Source organism: Chanos chanos, chromosome 7 (assembly GCF_902362185.1).
Source record: "Chanos chanos chromosome 7, fChaCha1.1, whole genome shotgun sequence".
NCBI lineage: Eukaryota > Metazoa > Chordata > Actinopteri > Gonorynchiformes > Chanidae > Chanos > Chanos chanos.
Genome location: NC_044501.1, coordinates 15,069,671 through 15,094,006, shown reverse-complemented (window position 1 = coordinate 15,094,006; position 24,336 = coordinate 15,069,671). Strand labels below are relative to the sequence as shown.

The 24,336-nt window shown below is 41.7% G+C and overlaps 1 protein-coding gene across 6 annotated transcripts in view; it reads right to left on the bottom strand.

The window, feature by feature from the left end:
• Window positions 1-676: 676 nt before the first annotated feature.
• Window positions 677-24,336, bottom strand: part of mbnl2 (muscleblind-like splicing regulator 2) — a 37,047-nt gene continuing 13,387 nt past the window's right edge. Inside the window, exons 2-9 of one of the 6 annotated variants that reach the window (XM_030779789.1) lie at window positions 14,793-14,957; window positions 14,255-14,455; window positions 12,667-12,921; window positions 8,490-8,543; window positions 7,848-8,004; window positions 6,688-6,723; window positions 5,502-5,596; window positions 746-836 (exon numbers count right to left, since the gene is read on the bottom strand). In XM_030779789.1, the coding sequence (XP_030635649.1) occupies window positions 822-836; window positions 5,502-5,596; window positions 6,688-6,723; window positions 7,848-8,004; window positions 8,490-8,543; window positions 12,667-12,921; window positions 14,255-14,455; window positions 14,793-14,957 (978 nt within the window). In that variant the 3' untranslated portion in view covers window positions 746-821. Of the gene's footprint in view, window positions 837-5,501; window positions 5,597-6,687; window positions 6,724-7,847; window positions 8,005-8,489; window positions 8,544-12,666; window positions 12,922-14,254; window positions 14,456-14,792; window positions 14,958-24,336 lie in introns of all 6 variants that reach the window. The other 5 variants (XM_030779787.1, XM_030779788.1, XM_030779790.1 and 2 more) reach the window with 5 other exon arrangements.

Genomic DNA, 24,336 nt, shown 5'->3' with positions numbered 1-24,336 from the left:
AACAAAGTATAAATGTCATTCCCTCGGTTGACATAGTGACAGTGGTTTGGTGAACCCCACCCGTGGACTGACAACCATTGGATTGTGGTTTAGATGAGGAAAGTCTGTGCCATCTTGCAGAAGGGTAGAGGGAGCGTATCCCAATGGAACATCCCAGTGGAATATCACCGTGAATGAACTTCATTTTCTCTGCCCAATGACATTCATGTTTCTCTTTTGTCTTTTTGTCAAAGAAATAATAATAATAAAAAAAAAAAATCAAGCAACCCTTTCCCTGCATTGAATTCAAAGTGCAGAGAAGTATTTTAAGACATACTCTTTAAGGGCCATCCTTGTGACTTTTCTCCTTTAAAACAAACAAGCATTTCAGAATAAGCACTATGTTTCTGGTAATGCAAACAAAGTGGGCTTCTTTTTTTTCTAGGGTGGACATTGTGCAGCTTCTGTTTGTTTAAAACAAATAGGAAAAGAGAAGGATCCACATAACTTGGAAAGAACAATCATTAAAATGAAATTTCCACCTTTGCCTAAATAAACACATGTGCTGTACATATTTTTTGTCTATTTTTCTTTTCTTTTCTTTTTTTTTTCTAGAACCAACTGAGTTATTAACAACTCAATGTTTCCCTAGCATTACATGGACATTTTGTGTATATTTGAAACCAGCACTCACATGTTATAAATAAGAGTTGATTGGTAACTGGTGTAGTCTTAGCATGCAGGTTGCTGTAATTCTAATAGGAAAGGGAGGCTGTATTTACAGAGGGGTTGTTTTGGGTTATGCAGTGCAGCTTCTTGACACCTTGTTCCTCGTCTGCGGTTTACTTCAGGATGATCTGTGTTGAGAGAGAACACACACAGAAAGACGAGAGGTCAGTCACACACATGCACATACACACACACACGCGCGTGCGCTTCAATGACAAAGAGAAACGGTTCTTTGTGTACATGGGTCTCACATAAGAGTTACACCACACCTTTCATGAGTAATGCACATCCCTCTACCCAACATCCTGAAGTCATCAAGAGCATGAAATTTCTTCCCTAGATCCCAGTATGACCAGGTGATGTGCATGCAAGTACTCATGACTGGTAATGAAGTGCTTAAATTATGGTTAAATAAATCAAAATAAATGGAAAGCTCTGTAAACAACTGATCCTCCAAAAAAGATACTGGTTCTTGCAGAAAAATGAACCGTTACAATCGATCATCTTCAGAGCAATTTTTGGGGGTTAATAAATATGTTAATTTCAGTGCTCTGTTAAATATTTGATTCTGACTGGTCAGTGAGTTATCTTTATTTCTGTATCACAACAGTGTGCGAAATCCACAAAACTGTATTGTTTTTACACCTGAGTCAAAATGCTGCTACCAGTGAAAGTCTTTGCATCTGTTTATGCATTATAGTATTTCTTGTTTTTAACGTTATTTTTAATCAAATAAACAAATAAAAAAAAAAAATAAAGCAAATGTAGCTAGCTTAATACGCTAGCTAATAATAATTATTTAGTTTGGAAAAAGCAATGAGGTACATTTGTTGGCAGACAGATTCATGTATAAAATGTGCTGATAAGATAACTCCAATAACTGAAAACAGATCATTTTCTATAACCCCCCATAGAAGAACTACGTAAAGCAAATGTGCTGTAGCTAGGAAAAGAGGCCCTTCAGGGTGAGTAAGACCCCTCTGCTTCACGTCAGGGTCACGCCATTCTTCTGGTGCTTATTCTCTAATTTGTGTGCTGAACATTTACACTTACAAAACTGTGACCAAAGTATTCCTTTGAAAGATATAATTCTGTTCTGTAATTGAGGTCCTTGTATGAAGGTTTTGCAGGAAAAGAAAAAAAAATGTCTTAAAATGACTCTTGACAGATCTAATCAAGTCACACCACTTGACTTGAAATTAGAAAATGTGAGAAAACTTAATCTGGCCTGATTTTTAGATCATTACAGGAAATGAAAAATAGCTTAGATGACAATACATGTGGCAAATGTATTACACAGACATAAAAAGATCAAATTTAGGTTCACATTTCAAGAGTGATTTTTCCCCTTAGCAGCTCTCCATATATCTGTGAGGCTGAGCTGAAGAATCAGTTATATCTCTTAGTTCCCCGTACTATTTCAAAAGGAGAATGAAGATTAGTTTAGGATTCATCCACTTGGGCAGGAAAAACCATTAAAAACAGACCCCTTTACATGAATGGGTGCTGGCATACGCTTTATGTGTTCTGGATATTATGTCTTCTCTTTCTCCACAGTCACATTGCTTAGGTCTTTCCCTACGACCACGTAAACGCAGCGGTAACTTGGCTGCTTGGAGTAATATCAAACAGCTCCAACTGTCCATATCACTCAAAACCATGGAACGGGGCAAACACTGACAACAGTCTAAACACAGGTTGTTGAGATGAGGAATCTTGATATTTCGGTAGGGCTGGTGGCTAATGAGTGATGACGGAGGCGGTGCAGAGAGGCGACACTGTGACGAGTGAAAGCTGGATGTAAGGCATCAGACAGAAGGGGGCTGCACCACAGAGTGACATTATGGTCAAAGCAAGGCCAGAGGAGGCACACATGCAGCTTACACAGGGCTACAGAGAACACTCTGGAGAAAGCAAAGTGATCATACATGGTCAAAAGAGAGGGTGTTATGCAGCAATAAAAGTGATTAAATTAATGAGCACACGTGAAGTGTTCACGAGTCAGATAGGTATGATTATTAAATGACGAGGAATTGATGATATGTGTAGGGCTAAAGGGTGAGATCTCTAAGATGAGTGGACGTGTGTAGGTCAAAAGAATCCATAATGAGCACAGGTGAGTACTTTTTTTTTCTAAACTCTCTTGCATCTAATTGATCCCATTAGTAAAATGTTATCATCAGCATGGGCTTACACATGATTATTATCACGAGTAGAGAAGAAAAACAAATGGATGTTTTAAGATGATATGGAAACATAAGATGATAGTCTTCACAACTTCAACTCAAACGCAGCTGCACCTGCAACCATTTGTGTCAAAGACCTGGCAAGGAGTAATTCTACTTTTCATCCAGATGGGGGCACTACTACGATGCATTTGAATCTCGGAGATCCTCAGCTAAGACTGATTCACATCTGTTAGATCTAAATCCTTACGCTGACAATGAGGACAACGGGACATTATGACCAAGATGCTGTTCTCAAACCAATTCTTTAGGCGTTGGTTGTTTGTATCTGAATGGTTGGAGTGAGAAGTTTAGTAAGCTTGAATCACAGCCATGTATGAATTAAAACTAATGACCATGACTCAGGGCACTGTTTGTTGTAGCAGTGACAGGTCTGTTTGTGTCTCCCGTGTGATACATTTGCAGAAGCACAGGCCTGCGGCTCTCTTCCTCTGAATAATTAAACTCAAATGTTAAATTAGCCACGGCAATGATGACTCAGCCCACCAGCAATAGTACTGTCTGTCTGTGTGGGGAAGGCTGGGCCAGTGACTGAGTTAAGCTGGGTAATCACGGAGAGTGCCTAAGCTCTCAGAGGCTCTGTCTCTCATTCATCTTATGTGCTCTCTCAGACTGTTAACCATTTGCCCAACATATTCAAACAGTTCTCTAGGAGCCTCAGAGAGAGAAAGAGAGAGAGAGAGAGACAGTTTTCCTAAAGCTAAGTAATGAGACTTTATGGCGTCTTTATATCAAGTCGACCACTATCTCTCAAGAGTAAAAGCAGTAGATCGGACCACTAAGATGTGAAACCCAGGGCTCAGAGACAAGCTACACAGCGTATTAGCCATATACCACAATCTCCCACTTACTTCTTTTCCTCAGCTGCTGTCTCACATTTACTTCTTCTCTCCTGATTCAAATTTAACACCTGATCTACTGTAGGTGAAACTAGGGTTTGCTTTTGATGAGAGCTACATCTCAGCCTGTCTAAAGTAACAACTGGTGAACATGATTCAAGTGCAGGTTAACTAGGCTGATAGAATATATGATGATGAGACGTTTGCCTGTAGACTGATCTGCTTCTGAGCATGTTACATGGGGCTTTGGTCAAGCAAAGCCCCACATGATCTCACATGACGAGACCACAACCGACTGGACTGCTCCAGCTCTTCGGTTTCCTATGTGTTCTATGGCTTGGCTCTTAAAAACAACAGGAAAGGCCCAGCCTAAGGAGGGAAGCGTGTTCTCCTTATTTGACCCTCTCCAGAACAATATCAAAGTGGTGGGAGCGGTCGCACGGCCGTTATGAGTAAACACGCAGCGAAACCGATAGCGGTCCTCCATCTCGTCCATTTTTAATAATCTGTTGTGTAACAAATAAAACACGTCGGGAAAACGTCTGCACCTTTTTGATATTCAAGAGGATTTAAGAATCACGGATTAAGTGTTACAGCGCGAGACGGGTGCCAAGGAAACAAACCTGAATGTTTCTTCAATCCTCTTTTTGAATAGACACCACGGAAAACACAGAGACGAGTGAATTTCGATCAAACCTACATAACTGGGTTCGGCGGGGGGGGGGGGGGGGGGGGGGCGGTGGTAACAGTGGTAACAGTGGTTAATGAGTAAGCTGTTAGCGTTCGCAGGCTCATTCTATTGTTGGTCTCCTGACATTGTAATTGTGGGGTCTATGAGGGCGTGTACGTCATGCAAAATTCCAGATGCTGCCTCTGTGACCTTCCTGCACCACCCCCCCTCCCCACCACCCCCCTTTCCCTCCCTCCCTCCCTTCCCCTCCTTCCTCCCTTCCCCCCCTTCTCATAGCTGCTGCTGTGGCTCACTCCAAAGTCTATCGGCAGCATCAGGTGCCATATTTAGCCCTTTTCCGGAAAGGGTACAACAGTACGTCCTTCCTGCCTCTGGCTGCTCTAATAGCCATGCTGACGCAACTCAAATCGACAGCTTCCTTGACTGGCCCCCGACGGCCTCCTATCCTCTCTCCTCTGTGATGGAGACGCAGTGTGAAAAATAGCAACTTGTGAGAAAACAAAAAAAAAACACAAAGAAACCAGTGGCATTAATGTTGGTAAGGGGAAAAAAAGTGTGCACTGACAGAACTAAGATGGAGAGATTTTTTTGTTCCTGTTCCTGTGTTTTGTCTCCTTCTTATGTTGTTTTGTTTTGTTTTGAGCTGATACCAGACATATCATTTCTAAATGATGATGAAGGATAACTCGAACATCAAAAATAATGAAAGGACATGCAAAACAAAACACAAAAGATATGCAACACAACACAACTACTATTTGCCATGTGAGAGCTCTGGATAAGTACTATGCTGTACAAATAACAGTGGGAGATTGGCCAATATTTTTTTTACCGTAAAACAGTTAAGCTCTAAAACCATAAGTGTGAGGTAGCCACACACGCCCACACCAGCACTGTCACGGCATCAGTTGATGTGAAACTAGAGATTGCCATAGAGACCAGGTTTCACTGGGTTGTGTCTGAGTACTTATTCAGAGCTCAGGGATTTATGAAAGAAAGCTTTTAAAAGGAGCAAACCTGATTGGCTGGTGCTGTTGCTGCGTAGGGGACACTTGTGGCAGGAGTTGTTGCTGCAGAGACAGTAGCAGGCGTAGCACTGTACATCATGGGTACTTTTTCAAGAAGGGAACCATGGAAGCAATGAACAGGTAGGTGGAGCATTATGGAAACCATGGCAACAGGTGTTTTTTGGTTCGTAAGTTTTGTTGTTGTTGTTTTTTTTTTTTTTGCATGGTGAATAATACAGAGCAGCAAGCCATCATTAGGTTAGACCAGCAGATGGCATGCAATCACGATGCAAAGCAAGAAAGCATGGGAGAAAAATAAAAAAAAGAGAGGAAAAAAAAGCCGATTACAAATCACAAACAAGGAAATTTCTCACGATAATCAGTTTTTCCCAGAGAGAGATTTTTGCATGCATAATGAGAGACACCCTGATCACAGAGTGACCACCAATTGCAAGAGTAAATAAATGTCCAAATGATCATAGTAAACATAAAATATAGCATTACGGCAAATGCAGTGAAAACTGAAATAGTGCCCTTCGTGCTATGAAGACACATCACAATTTGGGTACTAGGTTTTGTAACAAAATTTTGGAAATATTTCTCTAGGAAACTGATCAAATTTCCCAAACAGCAGAGCACAACAAAAGACAATATCTAATAATCAATACCTACAAGTCTTGGGGATTTATCTGTGTTGGTGTTTTCACTCAATAATATTTGAACAAATGGATCAAATAATAATAACAATAATAATAATAATAATAATAACAATAATAATAATAATAACAATAATAATAATAATGCAAGAGTGCTGTACTACACTACAATTTATAATTTATTACTGGAGTTAAATTCTTAAGTCCAGAGAAGTTCATGATTATTCCCAAAGAACCATGTACTCTTACAGGTGAGATGAAGAGGGTGAAAGTTGTTCAGGAAGAGAAACAGTTCATGCACTAATTAACTGTTCTCCTTAACCAAAGGACGGTTTTCTTGGATGTCACTTGTGGCAACAAACAAAAACCACCACAACGTGAAACAAGTCAAGTCAAATCACCTGTAAGAGTGTCTAAATGTCAGAGTGAGGTGTGGAGGGAAAAGAGAGAGAGAGAGAGAGAGAGAGACAGAGAGAGAGAGAGAGAGAGAGAGAGAGAGAGAGAGAGAGAGAGAGAGAGAGAGAGAAAAAAGTAACCTACCAATGCTGCTAGCAGGAGTCATGCACAAGACTGACCCTGTGCCCATGCAGTGGAGAGTGAGTAGAGGTTAATAAGGGGGGGAAAAAAACACGTTAGAAAGAGCAAAGAGATTCAGTTATATCAGCATGCCATTCAGATTCAATAAGCATATCATCACAGCTTGCTTGCTCTGTGCATATTTTTGGTTGGTTTTTTGTTTCTGAAAACGTTAAACCTGAACTCTTTAATAGTGGGTTTGCAGGACCAACACTAGCAAAAGCACCACTGGAAAAAAAAAGCCAGTCATTTCGCATCGTGGGAAAGATTGGCATGGTTAGTGCTAGAAGAGAGTGATAACTTGGGGGGGGGGGGGGGGTACAGAGGGGGGTTAGAAAACAACAAATGAGCCATAGTTGGCCAAAGGGAAGACTGAAATTGGGGGAACAAGGCCATGCAGTAAGGACATGACCAATCCAAGTAAGCTTTTCACACTGTTAGTAGCTAACAGTAATAGCATCAGAACAGCAGGAGAGAGTTGGGGGGGGGGGGGGGGGGGGGTGTTAGAGAACAGGAAGACAGGTACAACTACATGGCCTTATAAGGTCAAACTCAGGGCAAGCGAGGGCTAAGACAGCAAGACTTATAAAAAAAAGTGGATAAAACTACAGGGGGACAAAGATACTCTGTGTTAACAGATGAAGGCCACTGACTGACTATATCGCAAGTCATATTTTCCACAGGTTGTTGGCAGATTATAGGAGGGCGTTGAGTGCATGAGTGATAATTATACAGCAACGTGATCTCCCATGTGCCGTGTTATGACTACAAGAGGTGGTGATCAAAGTGAATCTGTGCTGCTAGCACTTTTACTTGCAGGCCCCAAATCGGTTTAGATTAAAGTTTAGGGGAGTGTCTCTAAAACATTTGCATTCAATCTGATTCATGTGAGAATAAAAAAAAAAAAAAAAAAAAAAAGCATATAAATGCCCTAACATGTTCAATTCTGTTTTTGTACTGACAAACTTGTCACGCTGCCTGTAAGAAAAAGCGGAATCCCGCCTCATACAACTGAGCTACAAAACATGTCATATATTTATATGTAAGACAGACCTGTGTTAGGCTGTGGGTATCAAAGATGTGATCCATAAGGACATGTGTGCATCAGGTGCATGTGGATGTACCTGTAGGAAAGAATGCGGCCGCAGGCTGCTGTAGCTGTGCATTGGCCAGGGCCTGCTGGTAGTGCAAAACGCTGGGGTTGAAGAGTGTACTGGCCCCATTGCTCTTCTCCAGAGCCGGTCTCTTTGGTAGAGGCTGAAGAACGCCGTGGGGGAAAGCCTAAGTGACAGACAGATACGGGGATTAGGGGAAGACAAGGTACGGTTAGATTGGGATAAAACCATTTTCTCAAAACATGAACAAATATCATTCTTTCACACACACACACACACACACACACACACACACATACACACAAATACACACATACAGACATGCAATGAATTACAGCTTTATGATTACAATATCACACAGACAATGACACACATTAAATTGCAAGGCACTTAAACACATCAGCAATCAAAATGAATATTGATTTACATGTATCGCTACTTTGCTTCATAAAAATTATGTTTACATTACTTTGTAATGAACAGAAAAGGAACTCTATATTGTCAAACATTGTCAAAACTGATGGTAATCTATATACGTGTACAAGAACTCTATTACTGGTTTTAAAAATAAAGAAGCCAAATTAAATTCTGTGAGTGGCTACGGTACATTAAAAAGCTACATGCAAAGCAAAAGGTGAAAGGTCAAAGTACCAGATCTACAGTTGCCTCGAGGGGTCGCTTCATTGCTTTGGCAGTCGACTGAGTCTTTAAATAGCAGGCAGCGAGCACATGATGGCAGTGGGCCAATGGGATTCAAGCGTATTAACATACAGGTAACAGCAAGCAGAGGTGCATCATGGGGACAGCATTGCATTGTGGATAGGTGAGAAGGAAAAAAAAAAAAACAAAAGTAATCTGAATGCAGTATACCACATACAAAACAATAGGCATGCACATAAAGAAAAAACTCTGTTTCAAAGAAACATACTGCTACGGTTTGAATTAGTACAAAAAGCAAAAAGCATCTACTATATATATATTTTTTTTGTTAAGAGCGTAAGAAATAAAGATTTTCACAATTTATTAAAAAAAAAAAAAGTAAACACACTAATGGGATTGTTGTTATTAGTCATGTAAGCTTTTTAAATTTCTTTTAGCTTTAAATCACAGGTCAGTCAGCAACTACTTGTAAATGTAATGAACAAACTAGAGGATATTAACACACTTACAATCCACTTACTAAATGGACAAACACATGTACACTTCTTGGACAATTATGAATGAAAATATCTGTATAATAAAGATGATTACTGCAACCCGCAGGGTAAACCCTGATCAATGGTGTGCACTCAACTAGCTAGGGATGACCACATGTCACTTCCTTTAACAGGGAAAGATGTGCAGGTTGGCATTTCTTGGTGAACAGACATCAAATGTCAGTCATGAACATTCTTAACAGAGACTCTGAGTTGTCAATAGCCCCCAATGATCAGCGCCCGGTAAATAAAAAAAAGAAAGAAAGAAAGAAAGAAAGAAAGAAAGAAAAGAAAGAAAGAAAGAAGGAAAGAAAGAGGGAAAGAAAGAAAGCGCTGAGATTGGATGCACCAGTCAATACTGAGGCCAGTGTAACTTTGTTTCTGAGATGAGGCTGCCAGTGCATTTCCTGACAGTCCACTGAACTGAGGTGTGGGACTTCATTTACGGTGATGAGGGCCACTGAGTTTGAAAAGGGTACAAACTGTGTAAAGAGAGCTATTATACCATCTAGGCATTATGTTTTTGTCAATGGGTACTCGAACAAGCTGAAGCCTTGACCCCCCCCCCCCCCTTTTTTTTTTTCCTTTTTAACATTCACAGAAAAAAAGCCGTGACATTTACAGGCTCTTAGTGTTTTCACCAAAAATCAGGAACCCAAACTCCAAACTTCAGTCTAGCAAATCCAAGTCTCTTCTACAAGAAATGCCTTTCTGTTGTTGTTTTCTTTTTTTTTTTTTTTTTGTCATTTGTTGTTTTATTTTACTGCTGTATGGTAGGATATGTCAGTTTTGAAAAACTGAATTGAATACATTCAGCAGGATAATGTGTCACAGTTTAATCAAGTGGAAATTATGCAAAATATCTATCTAATACAAGAGATACAATTAGGTAAGCAATCACAGAATGTGGAGCTCTGTTTATTTTTATATTTGCTTAATAATCCAAATTTCTGATTTATCCGTGTTTTTTTTTTTTTTTTCCCTCAGCACTTGCTGCATTAGTTTAATTACCATATCATAGTTTGCGATGTAGTTCACCATGAAATATTTAAGACTTGAGGTGCAGAGATGTAATTGATTTGATAAACTCTTTGTAAAGTACACTTAGTTGGTGCATGTGAGAAAAAAAATCTATGTTCTACCATGTCAGCACACTGCAATATCTTTATGACAATTAAATGGCATGCAAGAAAACGCAAGCATTGAATATAATTTGGCTCAAGTGAATGGATGGTTAATCAATAGGCAGCAAAACAAAAAGAAAAAAGAGAAGACAAAATTTGAAAAAGCATGGAAAAGCAAAGCTGCTTGGGAGACCATGCAAACATATGAGTCGGAATTTCCACAGGAACAACTGGTCTCTATAAAAATAACTCAATTGAACTTTTAAAAGGTTTTGGACGTGAAGACCTGACGACAGCAAAACTGACATCATATACAATACGCTGCAGTTAAGAAAATGCTGCAAGACTCGTCAGATACAACAGAATGACTCATTCATCTTGGTGACTGTCTCCAAGCCAACTTATACAAATTTTCTATGCAAATCCTGTCTAGAAGGCTATCTCTGACAATGACTGGTCTTTTGGAGTTTTTTTCTTTTTTTTTTTTTACTTTTGGATTAACCTAAAGAGGGTTGAGGTTGGGTACAAACTGCAGGGCTGAATTCATACCAAGAAATCACACAAATGCAAATCTCTTTGTCCCTGATACCTTTATCATGCACGGTTACATAATCTTACCGAGGTAGACTGAGGTAAATAATTCAATAGATTACAATATGAGAGAACGTCTGTCTTGAGCTTAAAAAGCTTTACAAGAGGTCACTTCATGGTCGAGTGAGGGATTTTCAGCGTCATGCAAATGTAACTCTACGACATAAAAAAAAAAAAAAAAAAAAAAAAAAAAAAAAAAAAAACTACGTTTGACTAAGGAATGCGCTTTGTTATCCACACACGGTATTCTCCTGTAATCAGGACAAGGACATTGGACCTTCAGGGCTGACGATGTTTTGCCTACAGTTAAAGCAGGCAGTTTATCTCAGGTCACAAAACATTTGGGAAACATGAAGGGTTTTATTTTCTCTTCTAGGTTATTGTGACTGCCATGGTCGCTGTCCTTGAGTCACCCTCATTGACCCAGACGCCACAGTGGAAAAGACAAAGAGGTTACGGGGCAAAAGCAAGCAAAATGAATATGAGGCCAAGCATGATGTGAGCACCATAAGGGGCAGAAAACAGCAGCCAAAACCACGCTGGCCGTTCACAAAGCGCTGTGTTGCGGCGGTAAAAAAAGCGGAACACAAGCAAACTTGCCACGGCTGCCCTGACATTTTCTCTCAAACTGCTTGACGCTAAGCCAGGGATATAGTTTCAGTGGACTAGAACTGAACCTGAGCCATAATGTCAGTTTGGTGTGACAGTGTTATCCATCTCCTTAATTCAATTTGTAGCGATTTGGACCAAGAAAAAAACCTTCCCCTTGGGAGAGAAATGTGGGGGAAGTTACCATGTGACCTCGCGCAACCAAGGACATTAGCACAAAAAGCCTTTTAGGCAAACTAATAATACTAAACTAATAACGCTACTATACCATTTCCAATAACAAAAGGATCAATAATTACATGCGTCTAGAGCATAAGAGGGTTTTTTTTTTTGTCACTCTGGTGGATTACCATGTAGCATCTCTAATCTTTCTTTAACTGGTTTAATGAGACCGCACGCCTTGAGGAATGAGATTATGGGTTGTCACAGGCTTGGTATGAGACTCCTGCCATATTCTAGAAATGTCTGTCCTCATGCCTATATAATAATAAAGCAGTGCTCCACATTTTATGTGCTAACTCCCAACAGGGCTTGGAATTCCACTGTCATTGGGCAGTGTGCGCCTCTACATAATTTGTGTGTCTACAAGTGTACGATCGTATAAAATAAATCAAAGACGAGCTGAAAATAGACTAGCGGTGTCTCCGACAGCAATGTCACTGTATTCTGCAGATGTGAGCAGAGGTGCATATGTGTAGAGCTTTGTGTTCTACACACTGTTTAATGAAAATCATGAGGAGCAGTGTGGCGCAAAATTCTATTAATTTCTATGTTACATCTGTGTTTTGACGGAGTCATGACACATGTTACGGTATTTTCATTAACTTTTCTCATTGCGACATGAATTATACACTGCGTCAGCGCATTACGTATGAGGGATGGGGTGTTTTGTTTTTGTTTTGTTTTTTTGTCAGTGCATTCCAATCAAATCTAATTTAAAGAAAGACTACTTATAGCTTGATGCTGTCTCTTAGGTTGATGTGGCATGTCGAATAACCCACTGTACCACTATCACTCACTTCTGTTTCTGGGGATCCAAACACTTTTGAATAAATTGTGTTTGTGAAAAATTAAAGGAGAGATGTCTTTAACGTCCACTGGACATGGGTTCAGGAACACTAATATACACAAATGAAGAGTGAGGGCATATTGCTATGCGTAGAAGAGGCTTAGTGTGATCCCAGTCTGGGACTGACTCTGGTGCAGTGCAAAAGGATGTGATTTCGGTGCTTAAGAGTGTATGGGGTGTTGCGGTGCCTACAGTGCTTGCTTGCAGTGTGGTCTACTGCATTCTAGGGTGTGTCTTACCATGGCTGCGGCTGCGGCCTGCGCTGCCACGGCTGTCTGATTGGCCTGGTGCTGGGCGGCTTTGATCTTGGCCTGCAGGTGAGCCGGGGGATGAAAATATTTGCACTTCTCGCGTGAGCAGCGACTCTTGATGTAGTCCATGCAGACGGTGACGGTGTTGTCGCTGGTGTCAATCATGGGGCTGTCGCTAGGGTGGGCGAAACGGCAGTCCGTTTCTCCTCGAGCGCAGTTCCCTCGCTGGAACTCGCGACACACCTGTGCGGACGCATAACGAGGAAAACACAAGACAATACACACACGCACAAACACACAAACACACACACACACACACACACACAAACACATACATGCATGGGTAAGAGGAAGATGCAAAGAGTGAATACTGCCTCAGATACTATTCTAGGTGGTTTGTATGATACAACATTTCAGTTCTACCAGTTAAACCACTGTGCTGCGAGTCCTATATTACATAAGTGTACTGACACAGAACAAACTCTACTTTATATTTCAGATGTGGACCGTTATCTGGTTGTACCAGAGCAAATACATTCAGAGCGTATGCCTGTGACTACACATCTTCTGGAAAGAATTGATACAAATACTGATTCCACTTCTGTTTTTTTTTTATTGCCTCGAATGTAACGTTTGCTTCAGGACTGTAACAGTAAACATATCTATCATTGTGGACAGAAGAACAACACCCTTTGTATAGCGAAACATTATGGGTGTCCTTAAGGAAAATTCTGGGTGTAAGATGAAGTATGTATCTCACCGTTAGAGACAAAAAACACATCATTGTTAAACACAAAGAACAGCTGTAAAAATGCAGCAAACACACTAATAAGACACACACACACACAGAAAAAGGAGAATAAGAGTGAGAAAGAGAGACAGAGACAGAGGGAGAGGGAGAGGGAGAGGGAGAGGGAGAGGGAGAGGGAGAGAGAGAGAGAGAGAGAGAGAGAGAGAGAAAGAGAGAGAAAGAGGGAGAGGGAGAGAGAGAGAGAGAGAGAGAGAGAGAGAGAGAGAAAGAGAGAGAAAGAGGGAGAGGGAGGGAGAGAGAGAGAGAGAGAGAGAAAGAGGGAGAGGGAGGGAGAGAGAGAGAGAGAGAGAGAGAGAGGGAGAGGGAGGGAGAGAGTGAGAGAGAGCGAGCGCACATCATATACAGTAAAGAAGACAGAAACAATACAGTTAACAGTCATGCTTGGCGTGGGAGGACGACTATTCCTCAGGGAAACAGACACTCTCATTATCACACAAATCACTCAGTTGCTAAGTGACAGCACTTAGTCAACACGCACATAGTCATTTCGAATGTACCTTTTGTTTTTTCTTCAAATGACAATGACCTTGTACTTTGTCTACTGTATAATAAACAATAAGCTACTCAAGCCCAAATGCTGCTGAGACCGTCATTAAAATTCAAATAAAAATCAGATACACAAATGGACCATGGCAAAGACATAGTTTTCACAAAGTAGCTCTGTGACAGAGACATGACTACCAGCTTGGGGATACACCTTCTGCCTCATGTGACAGGATTCACAGCATAAAGGTTCATATGGATTGGAGCATTCTCATTGGTTACCTCCAGTTTGTCTGTCCGTAGCAGTTTTTGCGTGGAGGAGGAGCTCTGCACACTGACAGGCGGGCTTCCAGGGACAATGACCGGGGTGCTTGGGAGCATCTCTGTCGGAACGAGGCCCATGCCGTGACTCATGGGGGTCAGATATGGCGTATAGCTGATGCCAGGATTTGATCCCAGACCTTGGCTTACTGGAAACGTAGGCTATCAGGAAGAAGATGCAAGGGGAAGACGAACTCAGAGCTTATCTCTGTATTTTGTGTATTTAGGGAGTCATTCAATATCATTTAACAGCTTTCTAGCAAAAATCTTCATTGTACTGCATACTGACAGAGTGAGAGAGAGAGAGAGAGAGAACAAAGGAGGGACAGAAAGTGACAGAAAGAAAGACTGTGAGAAAATGTGACAAAGAGAGAGAATAAGTGTGTGTGCATGTGTGTGTGTGTGAGAGAGAGAGAGAGAGAGAGCGAGAGGCAAGGAGAGAGAGAAAAATCAGCCTGACAGTGATATTTATCATACTCACTGAGTAGCAGTTTCTTACCACTGGCTGCATGGTAGTGCCGGGGATCATGAACTGCATCTGTTGAGCCAACATGGCTGCTGCTGTCTTCTGCTGGATGAGGTTGTTGCGTCCATTGATTTCTAATTGGGTCTTCAGGTGTGCTGGCGGGTGGAGGTACTTGCAGTTCTCTCTCGTACATCGGCCCTGTGTATCATACAGAAATGCAAATAAAAGGTGTGCATAGTATGGATGCCCTGAGGCCACAAGAGTGCTCAACTAACAGCCCTACAGAGATAAGCAAATGTACCAATAATGATGCAATTCGTCATTTTGGGAATTACCACATCCCTAACTCTGTAGAGAACTAAATTTGCCTTGTTAAAAAATGATCAACAGACATTTTAAAGATATGTATATAAATGCACACACAAACACATATTGATATCAGTATTTAAAATTAGGTCCCCTTTATTTATCAGTACTCTTTAATAACATTTACATATCTATGTATATTTATATTTAAGTAATATAAACCAGTGCTGCCAACAGTGATGTAATTTTAAAAAATAACATTGAAAAATTTGCAGTAATTGCAATGTACAGTGTAAAACTATGTACAATTTTAGTCAACAGAAATGCAGAAATTTCCTTGTGCAGAAAAAAGAACACCCCTATTATCATCGCATCAAATGCTTCAAATGAGAATCAGGTACACCAAAACGAGTGCAAATGATTAGCCTAGAGCATCCATAGAGAGTAACTTGGAGTGCACTGCCTTACATAAACATCAGAAACTTGTGGTCTAGTTTGGTCTTAGCGATTGGAGTAGGTGGCTACATTGTGGCTAAGATCAAAAAAGTTCTCTGAGGCCTTCAAATGAAAGATTGTTGATTTCGAAGAGCCTGAGAAGGGTTTTAAAACTATTGCCACGCAATTCGTAATCAACCACTCAACTGTCCAAAAGACTGTCTAGATTCAAATCACTGGCGACCTATTTAGGCCAAGTCTTCCCACCAAATTCAGCCCAAAAGCTGAGCGCAACATTCTGCAGGAAGTCTGAAAAAAGCCCGGGGCAACATGTTGGGACTTACAGGCAAATCTTGCCTTTTGGTCTGAGTCAACTGTCCGAAAGAGACCGCACAGGAAGGAAGCGGCCTTTGCTCTCAAAAAAGAACATGGCTGTATGACTGAAGTTTTCTGGACAACACCTACGTGAAGAACATGACCACTGGAACAAAGTGCTCTGAACAGACATGGTAAAGGTAGTGCTGTGAGGTCACGATGCCAGACATCACGTTTGGCGAAAATCAAAAACGCCATTCGCCTAAAAGAACTTCATTTCAGCTGTAAAGCACAGTGGTGAAAGCATTATGGTTTGGGGCTGCTTTGCTGCCTCAGGGCCTGGCCTGCTTACAATTATAGAGTCCATCATGAATTCCTCAATGTACAAGAGAGTAACAGAGGAAAATGTGTGGCCATCCGTCAAAAAGCTCAGCCTGGACAATAAGCAGACCTTGCAACAAGACAATGCCCCAAAACACTCAAGGAAATCCACAGAAGAATGGCTCAAAAAGAGGAAACTAGAAAATGGAACAGCCAAGTCAAAGTGCTGGGGGTAGGGGGGAGGGGGGGCTTGAAGCGGGCAGTACATGCAAGAGAGCTCTCAAACTTTTCTCCAAACAAAAATTACTACCAAGTCAATCTAAGAGAAAGACAAGAAATGACTAAAAGAAGTGATTTCTGCCAAATGAAGTGAGGGGATGTACCTATTTCTTCCACTGCAGACTCTTTTGTACCACCGCATTTCTTACATCTTTTTTGTTGTTGTTGTAGTTATACTAGATCACCTTTATCTATTAATATTGTTGAAATGAAGATTAAGTATCCATACATACAAACTGGTTGAAAAACACACACTTCTCATGGGTGCACTCACTTCATAACAGTACTGTATAGAGGGGTTCCATTATCCGTCAATGAACAGAGATATCTCCGGCTAAAATGAAATTTTCGCCAGCAGTTTCAGTGGCCTGTCCTGTTTGTATTAGTCATTAATTCTGTATACGCGTTTAGATAAATGGGAAACTGAACGACGTCACATTTTCATTTCCAATTAGCCCAAACATAATCCAACACATTCATCACTTCACATCAACATATCAGTAGGAAATGGAAAGTGGTAGGTGCAGGGGGGCACAAAGTTGTGATGACACGGTGAGGAGATGAGCCTGATCCATGTTGAGGAGCGAGAGTAAAAGTAAGTTACATTGGCAGCATTAGTTCGAGTTACAGTTATAGTCCTGCCCCAAATGCCAAAATGCGACTTTACAGTGTAGGTTTCTGTAGTATCTTTGTAATTTGCAACATATGGGATAATTCTGGTTCCATCCACAATGACATAGGGGGCAGCCGTGGCCTGATGGTTAGAGAAGCAGGCGGAAGGTCGCTGGTTCAATCCCTTGGACCGGCAGGAAAAACGTGGGCAGGGGGAGTGGGTGAACTGCGCTTCCCTCCCTCAACATCCATGGCTGGAGTGCCCTTGAGCAAGGCATTTAACCCCCAACTGCTCCCCAGGCGCAGGCGTGCTGCCCACTGCGTCTGCACCCGGTGTGCGTCTGTGTGTGCTCACTACCAGGCGTATAGGATGGGTTAAATGCAGAGGTTAAATTCACTGCACACTGCTCACAGTGTGCGCGATCACAGAGATTCTATTCTATTCTATGCACATATCTTATTTAAATATGGCTTTTCAAAATGTCTCAGGACATGGTGACGCCATGCTTTGAATAAATGGGACTGAACTGGAGTTGTCCGACAGAAAGACATTTTAAAGAACAGATGGAAAAGTCACTGGCACAAAATGTACAGTATTCCTGGATGGTCCTCATGACATACAAATCTCACCAGATATCCTTTGTTGACCTACTTTTGCTATTAGAAGAAAAGGTAAAATAAAGATACTCAGAAGTTACAAAGTCACAATTAAGGGATTCCTGATGAGGACACAAAATGTCATGACAGTCCCCAGTGAAAATAGCAAAGAGCTACTCCCCATGAATTATGTCTTTTGAATTATGTCTGTAACTGAGTCATCTTTTCCTTTTTAACGGAGGGGGTCTTTGAGTCGTCCCTTGCATGCTCCGCTTTACCCCACAAGAAACAAACGAGGAGATTTAAGGGGGCCAAAGAAGGTGACATCACAGTAATCACGGCAGGCAAAGACTGCAGTGCTACAGTGGAGCAGGTGAATAAAAGGAGCTGAATTTGCTTGGATCAGGCCGAGCTGTGTGCAAGGTCAATCATGGGGAGTGTACCAGCACTGCTGGGTATCCAGTAACGCTGGAGGGCAGGACTGATACTGAGATGTAAAGTGGGGAAGGGGATGAGGAGCTGATAATGCAGTGGTAGCATAGCAGAATGCGGAGAGAGAGAGAGAGCAAGAAAGCCAGTGAGGGAGAGAGAGAGAGAGAGAGAGAGAGACAGAGAGAGAGAGGAACTCTGCAGAGCCTGCAGCGTCCTCTCTGCTACTGTTCTACGGCAGTGGATGCTGACCAAAAACAGTAACTCATGCAGAAATGCAAACAGGGCTGAGAGAGGAAGGAGGGTCACCATCTCCATGGCATTCGCATTCGGAGCCAATTACATTCACCCTCGAGGCTGAACGCACGCGCTCTAATCCAGCATGGAGCTCATTTTCACCAGCGTTCAGACAGCTGCCTCGGAGAACCCCTGCATCGGACCGTATCAGGGTTCAAAGTGGACAGCCTGTGACAAAGCTATGACATAGCTTATCACAGACAGTTCTGACTGTGCTGAATGCTATTCACTTACACGTTTTTCAGTGATCAGCCTGACCCCCTGCTATCTTTTCCTCTCGTCATGTTTTTTTTTTTTTTTTCCTTTTTTGTAACTCTTCGTTTTAATAAGCAAGCAGAACATAAGCTGCTGCATCTCAAAGCAATACCTGAGGTCATTAAATTTGCTCTAGGCCGAAATCTTACCTCCGCTATTTAGGGTAGTGGGATCAACGGTGCTGCTACAGAGATGGGGTACATCTCAAGCGTGATATATGAAAGGTTGGTACTCCCTTTGAAATATACCCAACAAACGTGCTTTTTGAAACTTGCGTGGTCAGCATTTTAAAGCTTATTGTCTGCCTGCAGGAGATCCAAGTGAAATGGGATATGGATACAAATCTCAGGAGCTAAATATCATATTCAGACAACAAGAGTGGAAAATTCAATAGCATGCTATAAATAAATGAAACAAAATACAAATCCTGCATTAAACTTTAATAACAAAAATATGAAAAAAAAAATTTAATAAAAAAATGAATTGAACCTAAAGCGCACTTGAGTTATTTAAATGCTCACTAAACACAGAACATCCCCATGATTTTGAGTGAGATCATTGTTTTCTCCATACCCTATATTTGGGAGTGAGTATCTCATAAAGCAGAGATGGAATAAACTGGAAACATCTGACCGACTTGAACGCAGGCAGCTTTGCTCCACTGGCTGGCTCCATAAACTCCCTTTTACAATCATTTGCAATGTTTGCATTATTGACTGAAATCAAAGCTTTGCCACATTTGATTCGGAGGTTCATTTTGTTAGGGCCACCACTGGAGCTTCAGAATCGTATGCACCGCTGCTAGTTCATGCTCAGAACAAACAGGAGAAAGAATGTGTCATGGAGTTTCCATATTATGAGTTCCATTCCTGTCATGGCCAATCAAAGCCAATGTTACAGGGCAGACACTTGAGACAGCCAATGTCTCTGACATGGGTTGCTAGGGGAGGGCCAGTTGGCCCAGCAGTCTGTCTGGATGAGTGAGACTGCCACTCATAAGGTAGGTGGGAGCAAGAGGCTGTCACTTTTTTTCCCCTGTATATGAACACCTTGACCCCTGAAGTCAAAGCAAATTGGTCTGAGAATGAGGAAGGGCCTCACAGCAGGTGCCAACAAACCCTCACTGCTCTGACCACAGGGGTAATGGAAGAGGATAATGAATGGCACTGAATCGTAGTTCTTCACAGTACTGATTCTGATTTGAAGGATGGAGCAGTCTCAGAGAAGGAGCTGCAGTTCTGGGGACCTCTGGTTGGTTGTTTGTAAAACACAGATTTAAATCTTAAAAGAAAAAAATATTCTATTGAATCAATTAATTCTATTCTAAAATACTTTTTTTTGCTCCTGCTGTTTGCTATCTACCTATTTTTAATATACAAACTTAGGGCCAATTCAGTAAATGTTACCATATCAAACCGATAAAGAGCAGAGCATTGGCGTGATAGGCTCTATGACATGTCCCTAATACAGTCAAGATCTGCCTGAATGTTTAAAATGTTCTAAATTCTTAAACAGGCTCCAGCTTTTCCTGCCGAGAGCATGAGTTTGTAAAAGAAATTAAGACCCGAGGCACATGATTCAAAAGAAGACATTCAGGGTGTCTAAAGATGCACTTTAATGGATTTTCCAAGGCAGTGCACAGACATAATGACAGTTTAAAATCCTTCTCCAAGGTTGTCTCTTCAGTTTTGCTGTATGGAGAGAGAGAGAGAGAGAGAGACAGAGAGAAAGAGAGGTACAGTGTCTATAAACTGACAAACTGCTGCTTTCCCTCTTCACAGACACACTCACAGAGACAGAGAGAGAAAAATCCCAGAGGGTTCTTATGATCTTCCCAGCTGAAGTGACTGAGTCATAGACCCCTTGGGCCCAGATCACTTCCACATTATTAGGCTTTGATAACATGACCATTATGCACTGTTCAGCTGAGAGAACCAGACACGGCCTCTGTGCTGTTTGACTGGTCCTGCCACAACTATGTAATCTCAAACCATTACAGTACTAAAATGATAATCAGCAGGTAAGCTCCCTCAGACAGAGGATGACTTGAGTTTCTGGTGACATCTTTTTTTTCTTTTTTTTTTTTCCAATTTTAGCCTTACCAAAGTGTACTTGTTCTTAAAATGTAATTGAAATAGAAGGACGTGTGTGTGTGTGTGTGTGTGTGTGTGTGTGTGTGTACTTCCACCTCACCGATAAGCAATCTCAGTAAAGATGGCTGCTGCTGTTTTGCAAAAGGCACCTCCTTAGCTTCAGCAAAACGGTTCACAAAATCTATCCACTAGCCACTGCTCTAGATAATGTACTATTTCTGAGAGACAGCTACTGTATCTACAGGTTCCATTCCTCATGGAGATGCCACTAGAGGGGTAACAAGTGAAGCAGAAGGATGTATGGATAAAGTTGTGCAACCTAATGGTGCCACAGGCCGTGTATTTGTATAGAATCGTGACACAGAACATTGAGGGTTTCTTGCATATTGTGAACGGAATAATTTTTTATTCCGCAAAGGTTAATGCAACATATAAAACTACACACAAAATGTTACTTTAATTTTCACATGGCACAACGCAGATTGCTTGAGTACTCACACCCCTGAGCGTCTTTTAAAACAAGCGCAATTTCTCTTTGGTAAAACACAGGCAGTCATTGTCTGTCAGCTGCAAAATTAAAGCTGGTATTTCTTTTTCTTTCGCCGTAGCTAACACGCACTCAACTGTGACTCCAAAACCGCGGCCCATGTTTAACCATGAGTTTTGTCTACCATTACACCACTAGCGAAAATGAATAGCACATGACCCATGACAAATGGCCGCGTCACACAGATAGAAGACGATACTTCCAACACAGGAAAGATGTTGCCAGCTTAAGATGTAACTGGGAGTTTGGTAGGTCTGTACCACGGCATCTGTCCTCCTCTATAGCACTTAAATAAATAGACCAGGCAACCTTAGGTATACGCACTGCAGTAAAATAAAAAGATCAGCGAGGCTTAAAAGGATGAGCTACTGAGACTGCTGACAAAGACAGTCTCCTGACACGAGCGTCCTTGTGGCCATGTTGCTCTTCCCTCTGACCTTTCTCCCTGATCACATGATGGAGAGAACTGGGTTCAAACCCACCTGACACTGCATGTCCACTTCAATCAATTATTGCCACTAGAAAGTACCATTTCATGTGCAGGTGACCTTTTGGAGACATCAAAGTGACGTTGACTGTACTTCTCTGCTGCCCTATAGAACCATCACACTCACCTCTGCACCATTCCCCCAACACTACAAATATTCACAAACAAGCAAAGAGTTCAAACCCACATAGCCTATCAAAATTAGTCCCGGTGTGGAAAGGGATGAATGTTGCTAATTTCATAAACACATTAGGATTAAGAACACTTAACCCATTTGAACATTTCCCCCCTTGGAATCCAGCTAATCATTCCTGTTACTAGCTCATATTACTTTAACTTTTTTCACAGAACATTGAGAAGTTTGGCTAATGTAGTAATTAGGGAGAAACTAGAGTCAAGCATAAGTTGGTTTCATTCAGATTGATACATTGTTTTTTTTTTTTTTTGTTCCAGAATGAGAGAATATCAAGTGCAATGTCTTGAACCACCCACACTCTATGGTTTTCTTTATGGGCTGGGCGTTAAGTTTGAAGTAAGACTAACTGTGTCTGTGGGTGGGTGACACTCGGAGGCCTCACGCACTGAAACAAGAGAACAGAGCATCAGTTGTGACCTCTGCCACCTACCCACCATTTGCCTTTGCTTCTCAATTGGGGCTCTATGTGAGTCAAGGCTAGGATTGGGTGTAGCGTTTCTCCCATTGATAGAGGCGCTAAAAAAACCATGGAGGTCTTGACGGCTCAGCACGGTCTTCCTCGACAGCGTGCAAGTCTCAAACTCTCTCACTCCCCTCTCTGTTTCTTTCCATTTGCTTCATATCTTGCCTATATTTAGATTTCTCTTTTCGACCAAAGGGGAGACATGATTCAAAAGAGTTTCCCATTAATTCTTTTAGCCTTAAAAGTATTATGATCAGCACCTTGTGTGTGGTGGAGGGGGCAGGCCAACAGCAGCACTATGCTAGTCCCGTTACACTATATGAAAGCAGTTCCCGTGTCAGTGGTGCAATTTGTGTGGCCTGGACTTCCCCAGGATGTTAATGGCTGTTGATTTGTCAACGGAAACCTGGTTAAGTGAACCACGGTGCAATCAGAGCCTGACCGGATGGCAGCTGGGAAACTGAGAGACTCAGGGAAGGCGGATCTCATCCACGCTGGATTCACAAGGACACTCAGGCTGTTCATGCCTGGATGAAGCCCTCCCAGGTCTTCTTCTGGAAATTTCCAATCCACCTTGCAGAGCTTACTTTGTCAACAGATTTGAGACGGGAATCGTCATGAGCAGACCTACTTGAGTGCTGTTTGGGGGCTCTGCTTACTTTGTTGGGGTCAAGAAGTCACAGGTGACACGCATCACTCGAGCCATGCTAGGAGCTGTCAGACAGGCCGTCTAATGTTTTATTCTGCTTTACGGTCAGCTTTTAAATCTTGTAAGACAGCTGCTCAAGCCAAGAGGTAAACTTAACATTCATAACAACAGCTTGGCAAATGCTATCATCTCCATATGAGATTTAGTTTGCTTCTGCTAAATTCAAAGCAGCAAATCTCCAATATTAGCACTGTAGCACTAAACTGAATAGGCAGAGGAGATAATTAGGGTCTATGTGCTGATCTGGATAGTGCTGGGCTTTCAGATTCTTGTTTTCACAAAGCACGTTTTACTGTTTGAGAAAAAGCCAATTATGAAAATGAGGAAATGATAACAAAACTGCGGTGGATGGAGGAAATGATCTGACAGTGTAGACATATGTAGACATATATTTCACTTGTCCATGCACATGTGCTATTGTGGTGAGTCTAGTTAGGTGACGTCATGATTTACATAACGTTATTAAGCAATGAATTTAAAAAACTTTCTAGTAAAGCCTACCATTCAGGGAATTTCTGTCGCATAAATGAACTTCAGTGAGCTGTTACTGACATGCCAACAGCATGGCGTTGAGCGCTGGTAAAATTTGTCTTTTGAAAAAGTACAAATGAGAAAATATGACCTGAAGCCCAGTCCTGACAATCCACTCACTCCCTGAAGTGTGTGAGCAATCCCTCACTGTATTCATGCCTGGCCCTCCCTGCTTCCCTGTGCTAATTAAGTATGCGTTTGTCTCTACACCAATAATCCTACAGAGGGGCAACCAGCCCTGTTGCTGACACATCTGAGATTAATACATGAGCAAGACTACAGAACAGTCTCCTAAACCAGGCTTGAGAGAGAGAGAGAGAGAGAGAGAGAGAGAGAGAGAGAGAGCTCATTACTGCTCTTCTTCTTATATGCCATGTCATCTGCAGGGACTTCCCACAGCAGGGTCCTGTTCCCATGAGTACACACACAAACACACATTAGCACACATCTCCATAGGGGAGAGTGCATTTAAGTGAGTGCATGTGTGTGTGTGTGTGTGTGTGTATGTGTAGCCCACAGTGCGCATCATCAGCAAACACACTGCAGCCTACAAGCCCATGTCAGGTGTGGGAGTTTCAGTAAACGCAGAAGCAAGGGAGGTAAGGATTCGGGAAAAGAGAGATAGCCTACAACAGACCAGATGATTTTCAAGTAATGGTCTTTAAAGACACCCTTTTTTTCACTCTTATTTTTTACTATGTGTAT